This window comes from Choloepus didactylus, chromosome 12 (genome assembly GCF_015220235.1).
Source record: "Choloepus didactylus isolate mChoDid1 chromosome 12, mChoDid1.pri, whole genome shotgun sequence".
Classification (NCBI taxonomy): domain Eukaryota; kingdom Metazoa; phylum Chordata; class Mammalia; order Pilosa; family Megalonychidae; genus Choloepus; species Choloepus didactylus.
In genome coordinates this window covers 34,832,307-34,853,413 of record NC_051318.1, presented here as the reverse complement: position 1 = coordinate 34,853,413, position 21,107 = coordinate 34,832,307, and the positions used below count along the sequence as shown (strand labels likewise).

The following is a 21,107-nucleotide window of genomic DNA, read 5'->3' as shown; positions in this document are numbered from 1 at the left end:
CTCCAGAGGCTCCACTAAGATGTGACTATGATGCAGGCATTATGATGGATGTGTCTAAGGAGGATCATTATTCCAAGAAGGTGACTAAAAGAAGAGATCTCCTTGACCTGCACTTGCCATCATGGGGAGCTAATGGCAAGAGTCTTAGCTCTTCTCCAAGTCATATCTCTGGTGACTCTGATTAGGTCATCTGATTTATAAGGGAAAACAAAGAACTCTTTTGGATAGTTTTAATGTTTGCTTTGCTTTATTCACCTCCATTTCTCAGAAAACTGCCCCTCACTTCAACAGTCATTTGATAACTATAATGACATCATTATTTACAAACAAGTATTTTCATAGTTCCATGCATGCATGACTCATATCTGCCATTGACATAGCTTTAGCTTCACCCATTCTAGTTTAAAGGTTGAAAGCCTGGGCTCTTGATTCAAATTGAATTTAAATCTTAGTGATGCCATTTGTTAGCTGTGTGACCTTGGGTATGTTACTTAACTTCCCTGTGCCTCAGCTACCTCATAGGTTAAGATGGATATAATAATAAGACTTGCATCACATGTTTTTTGTGAAAACTTAATAAGATTATAAATATAAAACACTTATAATTGTACCTGCCATGGAGCCAGCACTCAACAAATGTTACTATAACTGTAAAAAACTAGAGATTGGTTGGTAGAAAGAGTAAAAAATGAAAAAAGTTTGAACTGGACAAAGATAGAATTTGGAATATGGAAGTGTTTTCTGGGAATTGAAACCAAGAAAATAACATTTTTTTTTCACATGGTCCTCATTCTGTTCTGTATCTAAAAATAGTAAAAATAGATCATATACATTTTATTCCATGTGTTGGGCCCGTATGTGGAAAACTAAATATTTCAAGGTGACATTTACTAAAAGTCTAAAAGAAGCTGTAAAAGGCAGTCTAAAGTTTCAGGTATCCATATTATTTTTGTGTATGTGTCTATAAAAGTGTGTGCATGTGTTTGCTTGAAAGTGTGTGGGTGTGAATTTATTCTTGATGAATCTAAGTAAATAAGCCCCTCCTCAAAGGCCAAGATCACTGGAAACAGGGAAACTCAAGACATGAAAAATGACACAATTGTTTAAAACTAGTGAAAATACAAATAAAATACTCTACAAAAATGGAAGGAAGAGCACCAGGAACAATTGAGCTTACTACTATAATATTTGGTTGTTAGAAATTTAAGGAGTTTCAAGGATGAAAATAAATAGATGAATTTAATTCATAAGTAGTTTCAGTTCAATCATGAATAAAGAACTATGGGAAAAGAATATACTGTGAATGAATATACTGCTTTATTTATAATTGAGATTTTCAAGGCTCAAATATCTCTAAATATTCAAAGAGGCTACTCCAAACTACAGGCTAGCTGAATTGGATAATTAGCTCTGATATTCAGAATTTCCAGAAACACAAAGCATTGCTAATATCTAGCAAGTACTTAAATAAAAGGTATTTTATAAAAAAATGATATATACTCAAAGCAAAGAGCTATACAGTTTATTAAAAGTTTATAGTCTAGGAAGAAAGTTAAATGCTAATTAAAGGTCTGATTTTTTCATTGTTGTTTTTTTCATTTGGGATCAGAAAAAGGGCCAATATATATCCAAAATTAACGAAAACACTGAAAAATCAACAATGCAAAATATTAGGTTTCAATTACATAAACTTTGGGGGAAAAGATGCCACATAAAGATTTATTTCACTGCTTTCTAGCTTAAAAATGATTTTATCCATGTGGGATGGAATTATATGGCATTTTACCTGACAAATGCTTATTTAAAACCATACTGAAGCTGTTATGAGAACCAGTTAGAAAAAATAGAATATTTTTCATTTTATCTGTAGTATATATGTTTTAATGTACCCTGTCAGGGGATATTAAAAACCCATGTATTGTAAACATAGTATATAGGAAAATTCACATCTCTAGACATCAGGTTTGTAAAGTTAATCTCAGGTGGTTATACAATGGCAGGATTTTTATTTGTTATGCTTACTTATATGGTTGATGAGTTTTAATTTGGTGTCTTTTATATTGTTTATTATCACTAGAAGCCACAGAAAGTATTTACATTAATGGTATAAAAGACCTTCCCAACTTTCATTTGAAGAACTCATCACTGTTTCCAAAAACTGAAAAGATTTGGAAGAAATAATCTCCACTGTACCCAGACAGCAGATTTGCCTGCCTAGCTGCAGGACAGGAAAGAACTTAAAAACGTCCTTTGAACCCTTATGTCAACTACTGTTTTAAAGACTTGGTTCTCTTTGTTGATATTTCTACTATTCTTATTCTGACAGTGTTGGGGTGGGTGATCCATGAATATCAACTCTACTTCTCAGAGTTATACTGTTGGATAGAGCCAAATATCCAAAGCATATACCATATAACTGAAACTAGGGACATGGTTGATCATACTGGTAATCTTTTGGCCACTTACAAATTTCACTCATTTCCATTTTTTTGCATAATTATTTATACTATAATGCCCAGTCTTTTTTCATAATTACTGGGCACTATTCTATTTCTTATAATTACTATGGGAACCCAGACTAAATTCTCTTTTAGTGTGTAGTGGACAGGCAAGTTGATTCCTGATGTTTTATAAAGATCATTTGATACAATTATGGATAATGGCAATCTGGCTGTAAGGCATTTCATTTCCAAACAACCTTCATTCAATGGCAGAAGGAGAATAGACTGCAAATACAATTTACTATACTATGTTCATCTTACTATTACCCAAAATAATAATATAAAACTATTCTCAGGATAATTACAGAACAAAAAAAATTTCCTTTTTTGATGTTGGATAAAAGCTAAAGTAGAAAGAAAAACATTTATGGCTTGGACTTCCTTAATTAAAAAAATTCTTTTTCTTTACTTGAAAGTTCAAACTACGTTAATATTATCTGAAAGTACATATTTTGTCCTTATTCATGAAATATATATCAAAAAGAAATCCTCCATACTTTACTTACTTGTTTAAGCTTCTTTAGATCTTCATCAAGTTCTAAGTTGTCCAAAATAACAGCAACAAACAAACTCAGGAGGATCTACAAAATGGTTAAATAACAATGAAAAAACCCACATGCCATAAGTATTAAAATATTATATGCATAAACTAGATATCTACTGAAAATATACTGTGTCTAGAATGCATTAAATGAAAAGCAAACATGCAGTTGTGTATCCTTGCATATGCATTTTAAGGTGTTTTATCACAAATACATAAAAGGAAATGTATATGTTAGTCAAAACAGAAAATATAAAATATTAATTTATTTTATGAAGCCTACTTGAAAAGGAAATTAAGGAAACAATAGTTTTTTTTCTAACTCAACAATCTCACTTCTGAGACTGCATCTGAAATACTGATGAAAAGTTTAATATACAAAAATACTTGTTAGAGTGTTATTTACAATAATGAAATATTGAAAATAATGTAAGTATCCAACTTTGTGTAAATAGTTAACACAATTATAGAGAGCTATGTTATGAATTCATGCAGCCCATTAAAAGTTTTCATTGGGGGTAGCTGGACTCCAAAATGGCTCCCAGCAATTCCCTGCCCTTTATTTAGTCCCCTCCCACACTGAAGGTGGCTGATGTGTAACTGATAAGTGATGGAAACCATGGTGTGTGACTTATAAGGCTAGGCTAATCTGTTGGATCATCTGCTCTAGTGTATATCAGTTGCCAGGTCGTTAGGACATTTAGGTAGCCCCTTGGAGAGGCCCGTGTGGGGAACTGGAGTCTCCTTCCAACACTCAGGTGAGTGGCCCCAGTAAAGCCTTTGGAAGACTGAAGTCCCAGCCAACATCTTGACTGTAACCTTATGGGACACTATGAGCCAGAACCATGCAGATTCCTGACCCACAGAAACTATGTGAGGTAAAAGTTTGTTTGTTGTAAGCGCTTAAGTTAAGTGAGACAATTTGTTACACAGCAATGGATAACTACTGCAATGCACTCATAAATTTTATGAGTATTGAACAATGCTTACATTTCCATATTTCATTTTTATTTATATATGGTACAAGGACAAAAAAGAAAAATATAGAAAATGCTGGAAGGAGGTAATTCAGGAATGTTTATGGTGTCTTCCTTTGTGCAGTGGAATAATGGAATTTTCCCCTTTCTTTGTATTTCATGGAATCTCCCAAATTAAAAATAAATGGGAATACACTTCTCTTGGAATGGGTAAATAAGTTAAGAGAAATAAAACAACAAAGAAGTAGAATTTAAAAAATAGTTTAATTTCTAATCCTTGTCATATTTGTATTCTCTGAAGTCTCACATTCATTTGATAATCCTTTTCATTTCTACTTTATATTCTCCAGTTCAGATTTCCTCTTAACAAATTATTCCCATTTGTTAATTTTAGGCTGTAATGCATGAAGGTAAGAAAAGTGAGGCAATTTAACAATGATTTTTAAGTACCAGAGATTACTATGCAGAAGTTAATGACTAGTTCTTTTCCAAGTTTAGTGAGTATATAACACAGAAAAAAAAAATCCTTTAAACATTATCTAAGTGTGACAGGATATGTTTGGTTTAGAACAGTTGCCAGCACCCCTCTTTTTAATAGCCATGTCCTCTGGGATCCTCCCATAACTAAAAGAAGGGACAGAGATTTTTACTGATGTCACCATGTCTGCCAAACCATGAGTGGTACACATACTCTAAACAGGATATTTCATAGGCCCTCCAAGTTTCCCTCCCTTCCAGTGACCTTGATGATTGAAAATATTGAGGAAGATCCACCTTCCCTGCATTCATTGATACTGCCTGAGTGTGTCCTCCTGACAGTATCAGCTATCGTACTTCACTTCATCTGTTACTGACTGGATACTTCATCAGGCATCACTTTGTCTCCTAACTTAACTGATTTTTCCTATCTCCCCAGTAGAAGAGACCAAACAAATCTAAAAAGAAAAAGAAACATATTCTTTGGTGAAAAAAGAGAAAGAGACTTACCCCTGCCTCCCTCGTCTTAGAACATTTCCTTTAGAGAATGTGTAACTGGATATTCTTCCTCTGTCCCTTAGAGATGTATGTAAATCTTTTTAAAAGCCAAACAATATTCTCATAAGTTTTACACCCTAAGAATTTGTTAAGGGCCTGGAAGCTCCCTCTTTGAAATGTAAACATCAAGGAAGATAGCGTCCCCATTTCCCCCATTTTGGTGGGAGGGTGGTAGTTTAACTTAGGTACCCGCTCCAAGTTATAGAACTACCTCCTTGTCATAGAGACATAGGAAGTTTTATTTTTCCTTTGTATGAAGGCTGTTAGCTAACACCAGCGGTTGCCTCAATTACCAGGTGAATTTAAGATGAACTATGTTTAACAAATGATGTTGCCAAGTTCCCTTACTTGGGGAGTAGTTACTGTTTATATTGAGAACACATATGTTCTGAGTTGTATCTGCCTGACTATATTAAAGGGTGAGATTTCTTTCTGTCTTGGCAGTCTCTTTAGCAAATTGCCTGTGATGTGCACCACGGTCTGGTTTAAGGCTCACTCGATAATAAATCTGTTTTCTTTGTCTTTCACCTTTATAGAGAGGTTTTCTGGGCTGGCAGGAGATTTTATTTTTAATATTTTCCCAACACCAGACAAATGGTAGCCTACTATGAACAGTGATGTCTATACTATTCAATTATTTTCAAAAAGCAGTTGATTTGGCTCCTTCGATGGGTCAGGCACTGTGCGGTCAGGAAAAAGAACACAATATTGCCCTCAACGCTATGAAGTTCACAATATTTTTAAGAAGACATAGGTTCCCAGATGGGTAGAAAAGAACACTATGCTTGGATTCAGAAGTCCTTGGTGAGCATACAGGCTCTGCCAGTTATGAGCTACGTGGCAACCACTAGCCCTCTCTGCATTTCAGTGCCCCCACTTGGAAACTATCACTGATATAATAATCATAGCTCAATAAATTGATACAATAATCATTGCTCCATAAATTGCAGCTATCATTTTCTCATTTACTCCTCCCCAACAACCCTGATGTGTAGTACAGCTATATGAAAATACACAGACATAAACTTAGGAAGGCAAAACTAAAATAACTTTCTTGATTTCTCTGTAAATGAATTCAAGTTATCTCATAAGCCCTCCATTTCTGCTGATGCCAGAAAACTTCAACTTGCTATTTCAATTCTGTTTAGTCATTTAAACCTGAGTTACTTTTGAATAAATGCTCCTTTCCTTTTAAGGGGTTATCTAATTTCAAGGATGTGCATGTCACCCAGAGTCCTGATAAGATCTCTGTTTCACAGTGATACCCTCAGTATTAGTTTTCTTAAGGCTGCCATAACAAATCAACACAAATCTGGTGGCTTAAACCAACAGAAAGTTTTTATCTCAGTTCTGGAGGCCAGAAATCTGAAATCCAGGCATCGGCAGGTCTGTGCTTCCTCCAAAGACTTTAGGGGGAGAATTCTTCCTTGCTTCCTCCAGCTTCGGGTGGCTCCAGAGATTCTGCTCCTTTGCTCTGGCTGCATAACTCATTCTTCTGTCTCTGTCTTATATGACCTTCTCCTCCTTTTCCCTGTTTCTTCTCCTCTTTTGTCTCTACTTGTCTTCTCCACTTGTCATCGGATTTAGGGCCCTTCTGGATAATCCAGGACGATCTCATCTAGAGATCTTTAACTTAATTCCATCTGCAAAGATCCTTTTTGCAAATAAGGTCATGATCACAGGTTCTGGGGATTAGGATATGGTCATATCTTGTTGCCACCATTCAACCTACCATACCCTTCATCTGGTATTTGGCTTAGGCTGTTGTTTCTACAATAGATACTGGCTCTCAACTCTCAGGAAAATTTGAAAGTCCTGCCAATCCAGGTGAGAACTAGAGGCTTGTTTTTGAGGCATCTTTCAGGGTCTCTCTCTCCCAGGCAGCTACCCCGCCCCCCCCCATACTGCCCCTATCTACTGAGGCCATCTCACCTCATCCCAGACAGGAAGTGGGGCTAAGTCATGGATCTCAGAACACACCCAGGGTTTTACCAATACTCCCACTGGTCTTGTGTATGGAGAGCCATCTACTGTCCAAATGTTCTTCCTTTCCTGCTTTGTCTCCAAGCTCTTGCGCTGCCTTCATCTCTATCCCAGAAAATGCTCTCATTTCCCCTCAGAAAGTAGGAATGTGAAGGTAAATTGAAATGGGGGTTGGGAGGGTGGCTGCACAAATGTGAAAACTGACAGCCAGAAACTAAACCCAATCATGACATCACAAATTTTGTTCTGTACCATCTGGGCATTTAGATTTCAGAGAATTGATCTGAGGAAATGGGTCAGAGTGTAGCTTCTGAATGCTATATACTTAGATTGTGAGGCACTGATAAAGATCCTAAGGCTGTGATACCAAGATACCAAGGAGAAGGATGATTTTGGCAAGATGAAGGTTGTGAGCAAAGCATTCCACCTTGTATGAGCAGAAGGAGGCAGCAGGGCCTGGAAGCATGTAGCTTGTTTGGGGCCTGGCAAGTAGTTGAGTGTAGCCAGAGCATGGCTTTCAGGGAGGATGCTGGGGAGGCCAGATAGGCAAGCCAGGGGCTTGGCAGGCTGCTCGAGGACCACAGAGGGAGGTCCGGAGATGTGGGAGGGGAATGTGATAGTCATCAAGTGATGGCATTAGTTTCTTCTCTGTTGGACTTTCCCTTTCAAGTATTCTGTTTTTATGCATATAATGCAGCCATTTTAAACTGGCTCCTTGAAACAGTGACTAGATACAGGGCTAAGTGCAGTTTGACAAAAAGTTATATGTATATATAAAACACACACAGGGATACATGTTATAGATATAATACACACAGTGAAACATGTGAATGTATATATATATAATGTTTTGTTACTTTATTTAAAAAAAGCCATACCTTTTTACACATTCTTTTTGGAGTAAAGAGAAAAAGCCACCCTCAGAGCAGAAAGACAGAGAAATAAAGTGGGATGCTATCTCCGCTTTCCCTTTTTCATGGTAGATGAACAGTTTGATTTTCATGGTAGATGAGAAAAGAAGACTCACAAAGGGACAACTTTTGGCTTTCCTAGAAAAAAGGCTGGAAGGCATTCTGATAGCAAGCACCAAACTTACAGACTTGAGAACACACTATTGGTGAGGGTTTTTGACAACATATTTAAGAATATGAGGAAGTTTGAAGTTTGATTTAAAGGACCATTAAACCCGATAGCATTCATTCATGTTTAGGCTTCACTGCTTTATGAACTTGACAGAGGGATGGCAAAAACAGAAACGACAGTTAAATGTCCGCGTGGAACTTGAGCTTCCTCCTGAAACTCTTTTTGGACATGAACTTTCAGCTTGATCTTGTGCCCATGGCACACTCTTCTGACCCTGTCACTCTGTTCCTGAAGTGTGGGGCGCCATGAGAAGCCGACGACTTGGCACAGCTTTAGCTGTGTCACTGGAATGGGAATGGAAGGCAGGGAGAGGCAGGGTTGGTCTGCAGCTGATTGTGGAGGAGGTGAGAATTACTTTGTATTTCTTTTCTCAGGCTTTATAATAAGGTGTCAATAACCACTGTGATCAAGAAATAGAAGTGAAGAGAGGATGGAGACTTGGTTTGCATCATATTTAATTTACCTTATCAAAGAGACAGTGTTTTCCTACAGTGTTGTCCAGAACTGGACGTGGGAGCAGGAAGGCTTGGGTAACGGCCACTTAACCATCTCAATAAATGGCATTGAGAGTCATGGAAGTGAGTGACACATCCTAGTTCTGGAAGCAAGAACACTTTACAAATTCTCTGGGTGTTTCGTTCATTTCATTTTGTTTTGTTTTTATAGAAAGCTGAGGGAATGCTTGTCAATAATCTGAACCCATTTCGTTGGCATATGAGTCTTACTTTCACTCAGTGTTTATCTACTGTAAGTGCCACATGGGCTTGCCAAAAGATTTTCCTTAGCCATTAAATGTGATTCACAGATTTCCATTAAAATTTCATTGATATAATACAGAAGTTTTACAGGTATTTGCCTTATAGAATCACAAGGGCTGCATCTTTTATATGAAATGCTTTTACATTTATAGGTGTTCAGTTTCAAATGATGCAATCAACCTACTCTGCTGTATTTATTTTTTAGACATATAGATTTATATAATATTTCAATTTATAATATGGCACAGCAGACCAGATCACTGATTTTTGTTTAATGAAGCAATTTCAGGTAAAAAAAACCTAATGAGATATCTATTCATTCATTTTTTTGAACTTTGTTTACGTACACAGATATTTCAACAGTGGTATGTAGTTTATGCAATGCTTTTAAAAAAGAAATTTATAAACATTTTTTATGCATTAGCTACTTGCCACTTATAACAGGTCTATAGCTTCCTGATACATTAACATGCAACACAAGTATCTGTTCTACACAATATACAACTAATGTAAGGCAACCACATCCTTATTTTATGATCAGTATCGATACATTATGAATCACCAAGTTCAATTAAAACATAGAGGATAACCATTAAAATATTGCAGATATCTAATACTTTATTTTTCAGATTTAATGCCCATTCCCATTTTTTTCTTTAGTATTGACAATGCATTCAATGAGAAAGTGTTGCATTCAAGTCTCAGGGAAGACTAAGTAGTCTCTCTCTTAGAATTTTTATGAATGACATTACAACATATGGGTGGGGTTTTGATCTTCCATTTTAGTGGATTTCAAAAGTATCATTTTTCCAGAGCGAACATGGCTCCTTCACCCCATGTCTCAGCAGACATTCACTGACTGTGTCCTCCATTATGACCTCTCTTCTCTCTCTCTAACTCCTTTATTTCCTCCTCCCACTCCTCAAGTTGAAAAAGCCCCAATTCACCTGAAGGTAAGGGTTTTCTAGGTCATCACTATGGTTAAATAGTATACATTTGACCATCAACAGTTAAACTTGTTTTTCTTCCATTTACTCATAATAATTTTCAGTAAAATTCAATAAATTACTGAAGCATTTGGGTTTTCAATTATCATTATTTCCTCCAATTCTGTTGTGACACAAACTATTCTGTCCAACGCACTATGATTCTTATCTGCTCTACGTAAGACTCACTTTTGGGTTAGCATGATTCAGACTATAGTTTATTTTTACAAGTGGGTGGCCTTATCACTTTAGAATGGATTTTCTTGGTTTTGAGAATTTCTCTCTGTAGCAGTATATCCAATTTTACAATCTCTGTAGCTCTGCGTATAGTCATACCCTCGTTCTATATTATCTTTCACTTTTCATTGCCATTTGTTTTCTCAAAGTGGATTTTTTTTTACAACTTTCTTTTCCTTTTATATCACATAAAGACGGTTCTATAGCTTAAATGTCACTGTTAATCTTCTTTCTTTCTCTACTGTGGACTTTATTAATAATTTCTGTTTTTCAAATTATTTCCAAGCATACAGTAGAAGCAGAGCAGTAATGTGGTCAACACTCCATAATCATTTTTTTTTCCTTTCCTTTTTGCCATTTATAACCACACTATCCTAAGCTGTCTTGCAGCCTGTAGTATGAGACAATTTCAATTTTTATATAGGTCAACAAAAAGTCAAATGTAATCAGAGCAATGTAAAATGGGATATGTTCAACACAGAAGCACTTTTAAATGACTTCTACAAAATCAGGTTATTTAATTTACACTTTGGAATGCCCATTTTTTGTCAGCAAAACACGACTGTTCTCAAAAAACTGCCACTATAGAAGCAAAATCGAGAGATTGCTGTGTTAATTCAAGCACTTCAAAGGTAACAAAAAGACCATACACAATGAAAGCTTAATTACATTTTCTCTTTTCAGTATTCACATCCAGGGCTTTCCTTTGAAACAATAATAAAGGGAAAAACACTGAGGAAAAAAAGAGGTGACTGGTTAAGACTTCTATATTCCTTATCCCCAAATCATTGGCAAAGGAGAAACAGATTAATTTCACAAGCGATCTGCAATCAGTCAGGTCAGAAATACAGACTATGTACCTGGTGGAAGAGAGAGATATTTTAAAGGGACAATAGATAATGGTCATGAATATTCATTTACTATGCACTTAAGCTTGATTTTCATTGTCGGCTGACAAATTGGTGCTCCCAGGGGGCAATGAAATAGGCTGCTTTTTTTTTTTTTTTTTTTTTTTTTATTCCAGAAGAGGCTACAGCAAAAATGTTTTGCTGCTTGGCACATGCCTGTCCCTGAGAAGACCAAATCAGAAACTCCCCAGGTTCTGCTACCACTGGCCAGAATGGATAAAAGACACAGTCAGAGCTTGTATGTTTAAGTGCTTTTTAGTACACTGTTAAAGAAAACCAAACATACGATTTAATGAAAATGCTTATTCTAAGGTAAATTCAAGCCAAAAGACAGAATTGTGGAATAGAGATTTTTACCTTCTAAATGTTTAGTTTTAAGCACGTGTGATGTATAACACAGGCCTAGCACCTCCATGCACCTATTTGCATGTTGGACCACAAACTATCTCCACTGGTTTTGCTGCCAATGATCTTTAATATTTCACATCAGTGACTGGGAAGCAGGTGCTTACCATGTGGGTACTGATCACACAGCAAGTGGTAGCACATGCTCATGTCCCTTTCATCACTTACATCATTTGACCTTGAGTCACAGGGTTTGTTTGTCCATGTTTACTAGTTGTGGGCTCTAAGAGGACAGGGATTAAGCATTTTCCCTCTTCCACCAGGATCTAGGCACACAGAAGGTTAATAAATTTTACTGAATCAAATTGAGCTCACCTAATAGAGACCAGTATAATAATTTCAGTCTAAGGTTATCAAGGAAAAGAAAAATAATTGCTAATTAAGTTTTAATCAAAATTTCCAGTGAACTAGGGAATACTGTAAACTTTAGACTTCAATACTTTAAATTTTTTGGCAAGTAAGAAGTGACCCTCTTGATTTTAACTTAGTGTTTTCCTTCAATGAGTTAATAATTTAATTTATTATTAATAAAGAATTTAAAAATTAAATAAAATTACTTATGAATTAAAATATCAGGATAGTTGATCTTTCTGTTTTAGATTTATAATCACAGAAACTAAATAAACATCTCAGAGCTTTAAATTTCTCATATAATTCTGGTTAAGGAAAATTGGTTTTGAATTTTATTTAACAATATATTTCATCTAGCTTATATTATATATAAATATTCAGTAGGAATAAGCTAAAGACCAAATCTGAAAGGTGAAAATTTAAAACAATAAGATAGAGGGGAATATTTTTATTACCTCAGGGTAGGAAAGAATTTCTTAAGCATGACTTCAAAATAAATATAGACTATGAATAAAAAAGTGATAGGTTTGATCACATTAAAATATAATGGCAATAAAAATTAAATTAAATTAAAAAAATAAAAATATATAATGGCAAAAGACATCAAAGACATATTAAAATAACAAAATACTTTCTGGGAGAAGATTTATGTGACATATTTAGTAGAAAAGGCATTAGTATCAGGATATATACACCAGTCCTACAAATGAATTAAAAAAGACATTTAGAAAAATAGGTAACATCATATAATCTGGCAAGTCACAAAGAAGAAAATGACCAGCATATGAAGACGTTTTCCTGATTAATGATTGTGGAAATGAAAGTTAAAGCAAAGTGATACCATCATTCACCCACATGACTGGAAAAAACCTTAAAAGTCAAGTATAAGTGAGCACGTGAGGCTAGAGGAATTCTCAACCACTGCACTTGGGAGGGCAAATTAGTACAGTTTTGCTATATAGTAGGGACCTGTATTTTTTTTTTTTTTCTTAAAGGTCTAGAGAGTAAATATTTTAGGCTTTGAGGACCAAGGGGCAAAATCAAGGAAATTATGTGCATACTAACATGGCTATTTATTACGTACCCATTTAAAAATATAAAAACCATTTTTAGCTCACAGACCATGCAAATATGGGTGGTGGCCCTGGTTCGGCGTGTGGCCTGGAGTTGGCAGACCTCTACTCTAGAGCTATCGGGCCAGTACACAGGATCTGGTGATTCCCCTTTCAGGCATCAACACTAGAGAAACTCATACAGACGGACATGGCATCATATACAAAGATATTAGTTGTGGCATGATAAGAGCAAAACATTGGGAAACAACCTAAATATCCATCAGGATGGGACCAGATAAAGAAATATGGCATATTTAGTCAACAGAATATACCAAATAATAGTTATAATGACTGAATTAGCTTTATGTGTAGTATGATAAAAAGATCTCAAAAACAATTTTTGGTGAAAAACTTAACTGCAGAATATGTGTAGAGTTTGATAGAACTTACATTTTGAAAATTGCTGCTACTAGTTATTTGTAAGGAGGGAAATGCATGACCAAATATCATCTGGCCTCTGCGTGGAGTTTGGACAGAACAGGGCCAGGCAGTGTGACATCAAGTATTTTCCCTGGATGTCCACCAGTCGATGGAGCAGCATTTCTCAAACTGAAAATTTAATATTAACTTAAAAATTAATAACAGAAAAAGTATTTAGATGATACTCAAAAATACTTTATTTTTATGGATGCTTGTATGTGTGGGAAACTATTGCAGTTTGCTGATTTTAAGATGCATTTTAATTTTCTTCATATTTTAACAACTCTGAAATTGGGATACATCATATGATCCATGTCTACAGTTTAATTGTTGGTATTTTTTCTTGGTATTACACAAGTCTTATTGTAGTTGATAATATGTTAAATTTAATGAAATATGAATTTAAAACTGATATTTAAACTCATAATACTGGTTGCTGGGGAAAGGGATGTGGTGAGGGAAGGAAGGGAAGGGACAGAAGAGAACTGCTCCACGAAGGAGTATAAATAATGCTTCATATTGATCTATAATACTTTTTTCTATAAATCAAAAACATCAGAACTAACATAATAAACGTTTAGCGTTTATTAACACATAGCTGTAAGTTTACACATCACCTTATTTAAACTTAAAGGAATTCAGTTTTAGTGCTGGTTATTATCATCCTCTTATACCATGCTAAAACACCCACAAAAATACAAGCTTAATTTACATGCACCTGGCAACTTTGGAAACCAGGTGTGATGGACATTATTATCCTCATTTTCAGATGCAACATAGAGATCATGGAGGTAACGTGATTCTTCCAAAGTCACATATCTAGTGATCATCAGAACTAGAGCATGAATCTAGATTTTTGGACTTCAAGTCTGTACTTTTTTACTACACCATATTTACCAAACTGTTCTTCTTGACATGTAGATAGTTCAATGCTCAATTGCTTAAGATTAAAAACAAAATGTGAATAAAAGAACAAGCTATTTCAAGTTTTCAGTTGCAACTTAGAACAATTTTTTGAAAATCACAATGAGAAGTATTATAATGTTTTTTGTATAGATCTCAAATCAGTAGAATGAAGGGATGGAATCAGATACGGATTTAAGCCATGCTCTGTGGATTCCTAACAGCTTAGGTGACTCTCAGGACTCCTTGGATGTGCTTAAGTGTTCCAAAACCAAGGCTATGTTTTGACCCAATAATAATGATTTAAACTACCCAAGAAGGCTATGTATCATTTTAAACATTTTTAAAAATCACATTAGTGACTTACAGAATTTCATTAGAAAAAAATATTACTTTGCTACATAATTTATTAGGTTAGATCATTTTTTCTTCCAGTTCTCATATTTTGTGACTTAGGAATCAAATCTATATTTGCAGGTAAAAAACCTGCAATGAGCACAGAGAACAATTAGACTGTTTCAACAGAGAGACAATTAGATCTATTATTGCTATACATGGATGGTTTTAATCACCTATGTCCTGAATTTGACCCACAATCAATAGTCTCCAAGCAATTTCACAGTTTCGGAGTAACTTAAACACATAGCAGGTTTGTAAAAAACATTAGTTAAATGAATGAATGGATGGATGGATGAAAAAATGAATGAATGAATGAATGAATGAATCAATGACACAGACTTACAGGTTCTGGAAGGGAAGATGCAGACTCCCAAGGCTAAGTGTCTTGCCAACAGTGGCAAGCACCAGCAAAGCCAGATCAACCACAAGCAAAACATGCCCAAACCGTTTCTATATGATTCTACTGTTTGAATCCAGCACTTCATACCATATAGCAATGTATGAACATACTCTTTTTGGTGAATGTGTCTTAGCTTTGAAAGCCTTCGCCTCTGGGAAATGCAACCTCTAACTTAAATCTAGTTTTTCAAATAGTTCATTGATTCATAGATATTTAGAGCTGAGAGGGACTTCAGAGATCATATGTAATTTATTTTATTCTAGTGATCCATAGGCAAAGGTTCAACTTGATGCAGACATTTCTAGTGACAATTTTCAATTTCATTATCGAGGAGAGCAGCAATAAGTATTTGAAAGATTACAGACTTTGAGATCAGAAAGACCTGGGGACATTCTGGCATTAACATTTAGACTTTATGTGACATGGGACAAGTTACTTAACTCCTCTGAGCCTCAATTTCATCAGCTGTAAAATGAGAATGTTACCTAACTTGGTTGTTAATAGGAATAAAATATGAAAAACATTTGCCTCTCAATGATTAACAGCAGTTGTTTTTATTTCATGTGTTCCTGATAAAGGGACTTAGAACTTTTAATTTTGGAGCTTAAGTTTGCTTCTTAAACATGAGCAAATTTACTATATGGAGATGTACATTTTGCATTACAAACACTTGCAAATTACATCCCTTAGTATATCCAGACCACGTTTCATATTTTTTCCTTTCTTTTTAATAGAAATATATTGAAAAGTCTGCTTGTGTTACTGAAGTCAATTTTTCCTGGATTTTGGCATTCAGTTTTGTCATGCTATTACAGTATTTGTAATGTTTGCAGTTATGTTATTTTTTCTCTCCCATGTGTTTCTTTCAGTTGCACATAATACAAAAACACTGTGCTGATTTCTAATTAACTGACTGCACCCTGAGGTCTCCAGCTTCTGTCTTCAGTTTAATTACAGCTGTGAAGAGGATGCCGTGAAATTGAAGAGAGTGTCTCTACATGATAAAAATATAATAATGAAGTACTGGTTTGGTCCTTAGATCGTCTGGGGTGTGACTGCGTAGGGATGGTTAAATTGGTATGTGAAGGTGGGATTTCAGTTTTGTTTTGCCTTGTGTTCCCTCGTGCAAACACTTGTACCAGATGGAGGACAACTTCTAACTTAAATCTGAAATTTATTTCCTCAAGTAGTTCTTTGAGTCATAGAAATTTAGAATAGGAGGTACCGTAGAGGTCATGTCATCCAAAACGACTACTCTGCAATTGTCCTGGGCTCTCATTCTGAAACTGGCAATGGGCCAAACATCTGCTGATGCTCATCCTGTTATGAATTCCAAGATATAATTGAAAATAAATGCTAAACTCACCAGAGTGGCAAAAAGATGATAGAGAATGAAATAGATTGCAACCACAGGTGCCCACATATGTCCCACAGCATTTAGAGTTTGGTCCATTACGTCTACCCATCCTTCCTGGGTAAGGATCTGGAACATGGACATAAATGCCTACAGAGGAAAAGAATGGATGTATTAAACACCAACTTTAGGCTCACATGCAGTTTAAAATTAGTATATGGTGTTTCTAGGTTAGAGTATATCTGGTAGTGGATACTATGGTGTAGAGAAAACTTTGGTTTTATTACTGATTTTTATCTATTAGGTCAGGGGAAGAACACAATCTTGATTCAAGAGACGGGAAAAGGCTAAGAACAAAGATCCTAAAAGACTAATATCTAATATCTATTTGGTGCAAAAAACTAAAATACTGACCCTAAAAAAATAAAATCAGCCTTTTTGATAGTCAATACTATTGAGAAAATTAGGAAAAAAAATCAGAATCTTTTACTTATCTTTTTTTTCCCTTCAAACAAGCTATTTATATTTTGAACAGATTGCTGGTTTTTTGGTGTTTTTTGGTCTCCAAAACCAATTTATTTTTTATAGTGAATTCCACTTGATTGTCAAGGCTATAAGAGAATAATAACTTTAATTTTATGTATATAGTATTCATTTATCAAGCTATTTCTGTTATCATATTAAAAATCCATGCCTCTTTAAAAAAGGAGTATTTCTAAATAACATTGTCATACCAAGCAACTTAATAAAGATAAACACATCTTTTGCAAAAATTTTTTTCAAGGCAAAGAGTCATGTTGGAAGGCAAGAGCAAAAAAATAGAGTATTCTAACAAAAGCCAGGCAAGCTAAAAGGCTCATACTCTTTCTGCAAAGTTCTTTGATTAGTTCAGTTCATTTCTTACATTTTTCTTGCTGAATATATGATTATATATGCACCTCTGACTTGTGTCCCCTATGTATTAGTGGTCAATAAATGTTTCTTAATGAGAATTATGATGAAGTCTAGGCAAGGTGACAACTGGAATCTAGTGACTCTTTAAAAGCATCTTTATAGGTTTCAGAACAATGAAAGTGTAAATTGAATTCTTAGGTGTTAGGAGTCCAAGAAATAGAGTCCAGGATAATATAATAATGGACTTGGGCCCCAAATAAAAGCCCTGTTATGCTGATAAGATCTAAAGGCTAAAGACCTAATCCTAAAAATAGTCTAATCAGATTCTTTTGAAGATACGGAAAATGAGGCTCAAAGATAAGTGATTAGCCCAAAGTCACTGTATTAATTTGTGGCACCAACAGAAGCACCATCCAGACTTCATGACTCCAAAGTCAGTACTTTTTCAAGCATTATATCCTGTGATCTGTGAAGTCTCAGCGTTCTCCCATGTATCCATTACCAGTGATGTTTGTACATAAGCTCCCTCAGCATAGTTTCCTTCGCTTGGGATAATTAAGTTACTTTTTTGGAAGTATCACATCAATGCCCAGCACAGGGTGGACCCATTTTAACAGAGAAGTAATTAATTGTTAAATGAATCTTCAACTAGGAGACCAGTTTTTCTGTTTACACTTTGTCCATGTGGGAAGCACTTCAATTCTCCTTGAGCTCATTTTTCTACAATCTGACTATTCTATAAAGTGTTTTGTTCATGAAAGTATCAGGAATGTTGTTATTAATACTTAAACTCAGCCTTGCCAAAGACAATAATATATCTTCCTTGCCAGTGTGTTAAAGTGAAGACTATTCTCCACACACACATACACAATAGCTTTAAGTTATGCTAAAAATGTTTCAGAAAATTTTTAACACATCATTTAACCTCGTAAGTATAAAAGAACTTATTATTGAGGACAATTATATTTTCCCTGTATTTTTTTCTGCTGAATATTTATTATATCCAAAGGCAAGGAGCACAAGCTCCAAAGATGACACACATAAAAATATCAAATTGCTGTATTTTCTTTAACAAAGATGTCACCAGTGCGAATGTGTGTGTACATTCCAAAGACTCAACAGCAAGGTGAGGAGTCAAAACACCTACCGAAATAAAAGGAATCCCAAGGGGCCCGGATTTCTTTGCCCCACAGTGATAGGAAAGCTTGTGATTAAGTCCAATAGATTTACTCTTAGTACTCAGATACCCAAAATTCTTGGGCCCCTTCAGCTGCCTGAAGCAACCAATCAACTTAATTTTTTTCATCTTCTGCATTGCTTTTCATGAATACTCAGCTATTATGCATTCAGTAAATTCTCAGGGATGCAGAACCGTGGGACTGCAACCTGTTGTTGTGAGATAAGCCATGTGGGCAGGGACAGTGGGGTTTTCCTCCCCTCTTTTCAGTCTCAGGAGAAAAAAAAATCTCATTTCCGTACAGCTTAAAAAAACCTGAAAGTTCATACTGTGAGACGCTATGAATTATATCTGAGAGCAAAGCTTTCTATTACTATGGAATCCCTGTGCTTACAGCTGCTTGCATGAATAAACCAATGCAAGGTAATGCTGTGAAATACTTCTGTTATAGGCTGAAAATTTACTCATGTCCTGCTTAAGGGGTCTTTGCAGTTTTGTTGAGATTTATCCAGAAATTTGAATTCAAATGATTGTGTGAGATTATGAATCAAGAACACTTACTGATTTGTTTTTCTATAGGGTCTGTGTTTCTTGAAGAACTGCTGGGCTTATTTACTCAAATGAAGATTACTAGTGGTTACTAAAGATTTAATGTATTGGGGGAATTGAGTTGAGTAAGACACAATTTCTTCTCTTTAGAAATTTATCATCAATAGGGGAAGACAAAGATGTACAAACCAGTTCTAACAAACAGAAGGATGAAAAATATGGTGTGTAAGAGAAATATGATGAAACTACCAAGGAACAATATAAAAGACCAATTTATTCCTCTTGAATATGTCAAGAACAGTTTTGGGGAAATGATGGCAATTGACTTAACACAATGAAGACAAACAGTATTTCAACAGTGGAGAAGGTGGATATAAACAAAGGCCTAGAGAAAGTTGTTTCTTTTCCCTGAACTGCCTGTTCATATATTATACCATTTTCTTATTGAGTTGATCATTTTATTCCTTGTTGATTTCTACCAGCTCTTTTTAAAGTAAGAAAATAAATCTTTTATCTGTCGTATCTGTTTAATATATATTTTCCTATTCATTTATGGTAATTTTGAAAGCATAAATTTTAATTTTTTTGTAGTCTAATATGTCATTTTTATTTAAGGTGTTTTTATTTTGCTTAAAAAGACTTCCCCTATTCCAAGATTAGATCTAAATTTACCCATGTTTTCATCTAGTTGTTCTACTGTTTCATTATCTTATTAGGTTTAAATCAGTTTCAATCTGAATTTATTTTGGTATAAGGAATAGGACAAAATTAATACTTCTTTTCAATAGCTGAATAGTTGAATCAGCACAATTAAATTGAATAATAATATCTTTTCACTAATTTGAAATATCCCCTCATCAAGTATTGAATATCTGAATGCTTTTAGCTCTATTTCAGACTTTCTATTTTTTTACTTTAATCTATTTCATTTTCAAATTTACCAATATTTGAACAATTAGGTAACTGGTAGGGTTCTTGCCCCTCCTCATAACCTTTGGTTTCCAGAATTTTCCTATTGATTTTAATATTTTAAATCCCCCCAGTTCCTCTTGTTTTATTGATTAGGTCACATTAGGTTAATCTAACAAAAAAGTTGGTATGGTTCCTCAAGTGTCCTCCAATCTAGGAGAAAGGCATATTTTTTCCATTTATTAATCTGTATTTATGATTCTGACCAAAGATTTCCTTTCACAGAGTTCTGCTTATTTCTTGTTGGCCTCATTCTTAGTATTATCTTTCAAAAGTTTAAACAGGGTGATAAAATATGATTGAAACATTCTAGAGTAATGAAACCTTATGATGGATTTCTTAATGAATGAAATTTTTAGGCATAAGTATCCCAGTTCCACTTTCCAGAGGCCACCAAATTTAACTGTTCTTGTTTTCACTTCTGCTGGTGCTACCTGTAGTTCTACTCAGTATTTCTTGATTTATCCACTTTAGACATAGACTTCTGCTATGTTTTGTGATTTAGTTCAGATACAACGTCATGCCTACTTCTCTTGGCCACTCCCAAATCCTGTACTTAAATCTCTATTTCTTGTTCTGTCAAGTTTTGACAGAATGGCCTGACACTTCACTGCTGCTTATCCCTCTACGTTTCTTCCCCCTTCCATTTCCTGTCTTTGGTCACATGTACATTCACATCTTCAAGTTTGACAATATTTACACTTCTGTGTTTCAATTACAATTGGGTATTCCATGCTTGTCAATAATTAGAAAAACAATAGACTGATAATTAATAGGTTATGAAAGTATTGTTTATGGTTGAGTCAGGTAATGTTCTAAGATCATACCTCTGTCACCAAGGTTCCAATATTATGAAGAATTCTAGAAGATAAATGTCCAAGATTAAATTGAATCCCTTTTCTTACTTTCCACTAATTGCTCAAAATTTGATCCAATTTAATTCTCATTAAATTTATTTGACCCAAATAAATTTTTTGGATGTTTTTGTTGAAACTTTCTGATTGTTTTTCACTTGTTCTGTTAGGGAAAAGAAATATATGCTTTCTTCTACACCAAATAGCTTCCAGATTGTTAGACATTTTACCTACTGTTTCTAATAGAT

The 21,107-nt window shown here is 34.8% G+C and overlaps 1 protein-coding gene across 3 annotated transcripts in view; it reads right to left on the bottom strand.

Moving 5' to 3' along the window:
- The window catches only part of NALCN (sodium leak channel, non-selective), a 373,030-nt gene that overhangs the window by 126,824 nt on the left and 225,099 nt on the right, over positions 1-21,107 (bottom strand). For 2 of the 3 annotated variants that reach the window (XM_037800332.1, XM_037800333.1), the window contains exons 14-15: positions 16,429-16,566; positions 3,008-3,082 (exon numbers count right to left, since the gene is read on the bottom strand). In XM_037800332.1, coding sequence (XP_037656260.1) covers positions 3,008-3,082; positions 16,429-16,566 — 213 coding nt within the window. The remainder of the gene's footprint in view (positions 1-3,007; positions 3,083-16,428; positions 16,567-21,107) is intronic. The other variant, XM_037800334.1, reaches the window with a different exon arrangement.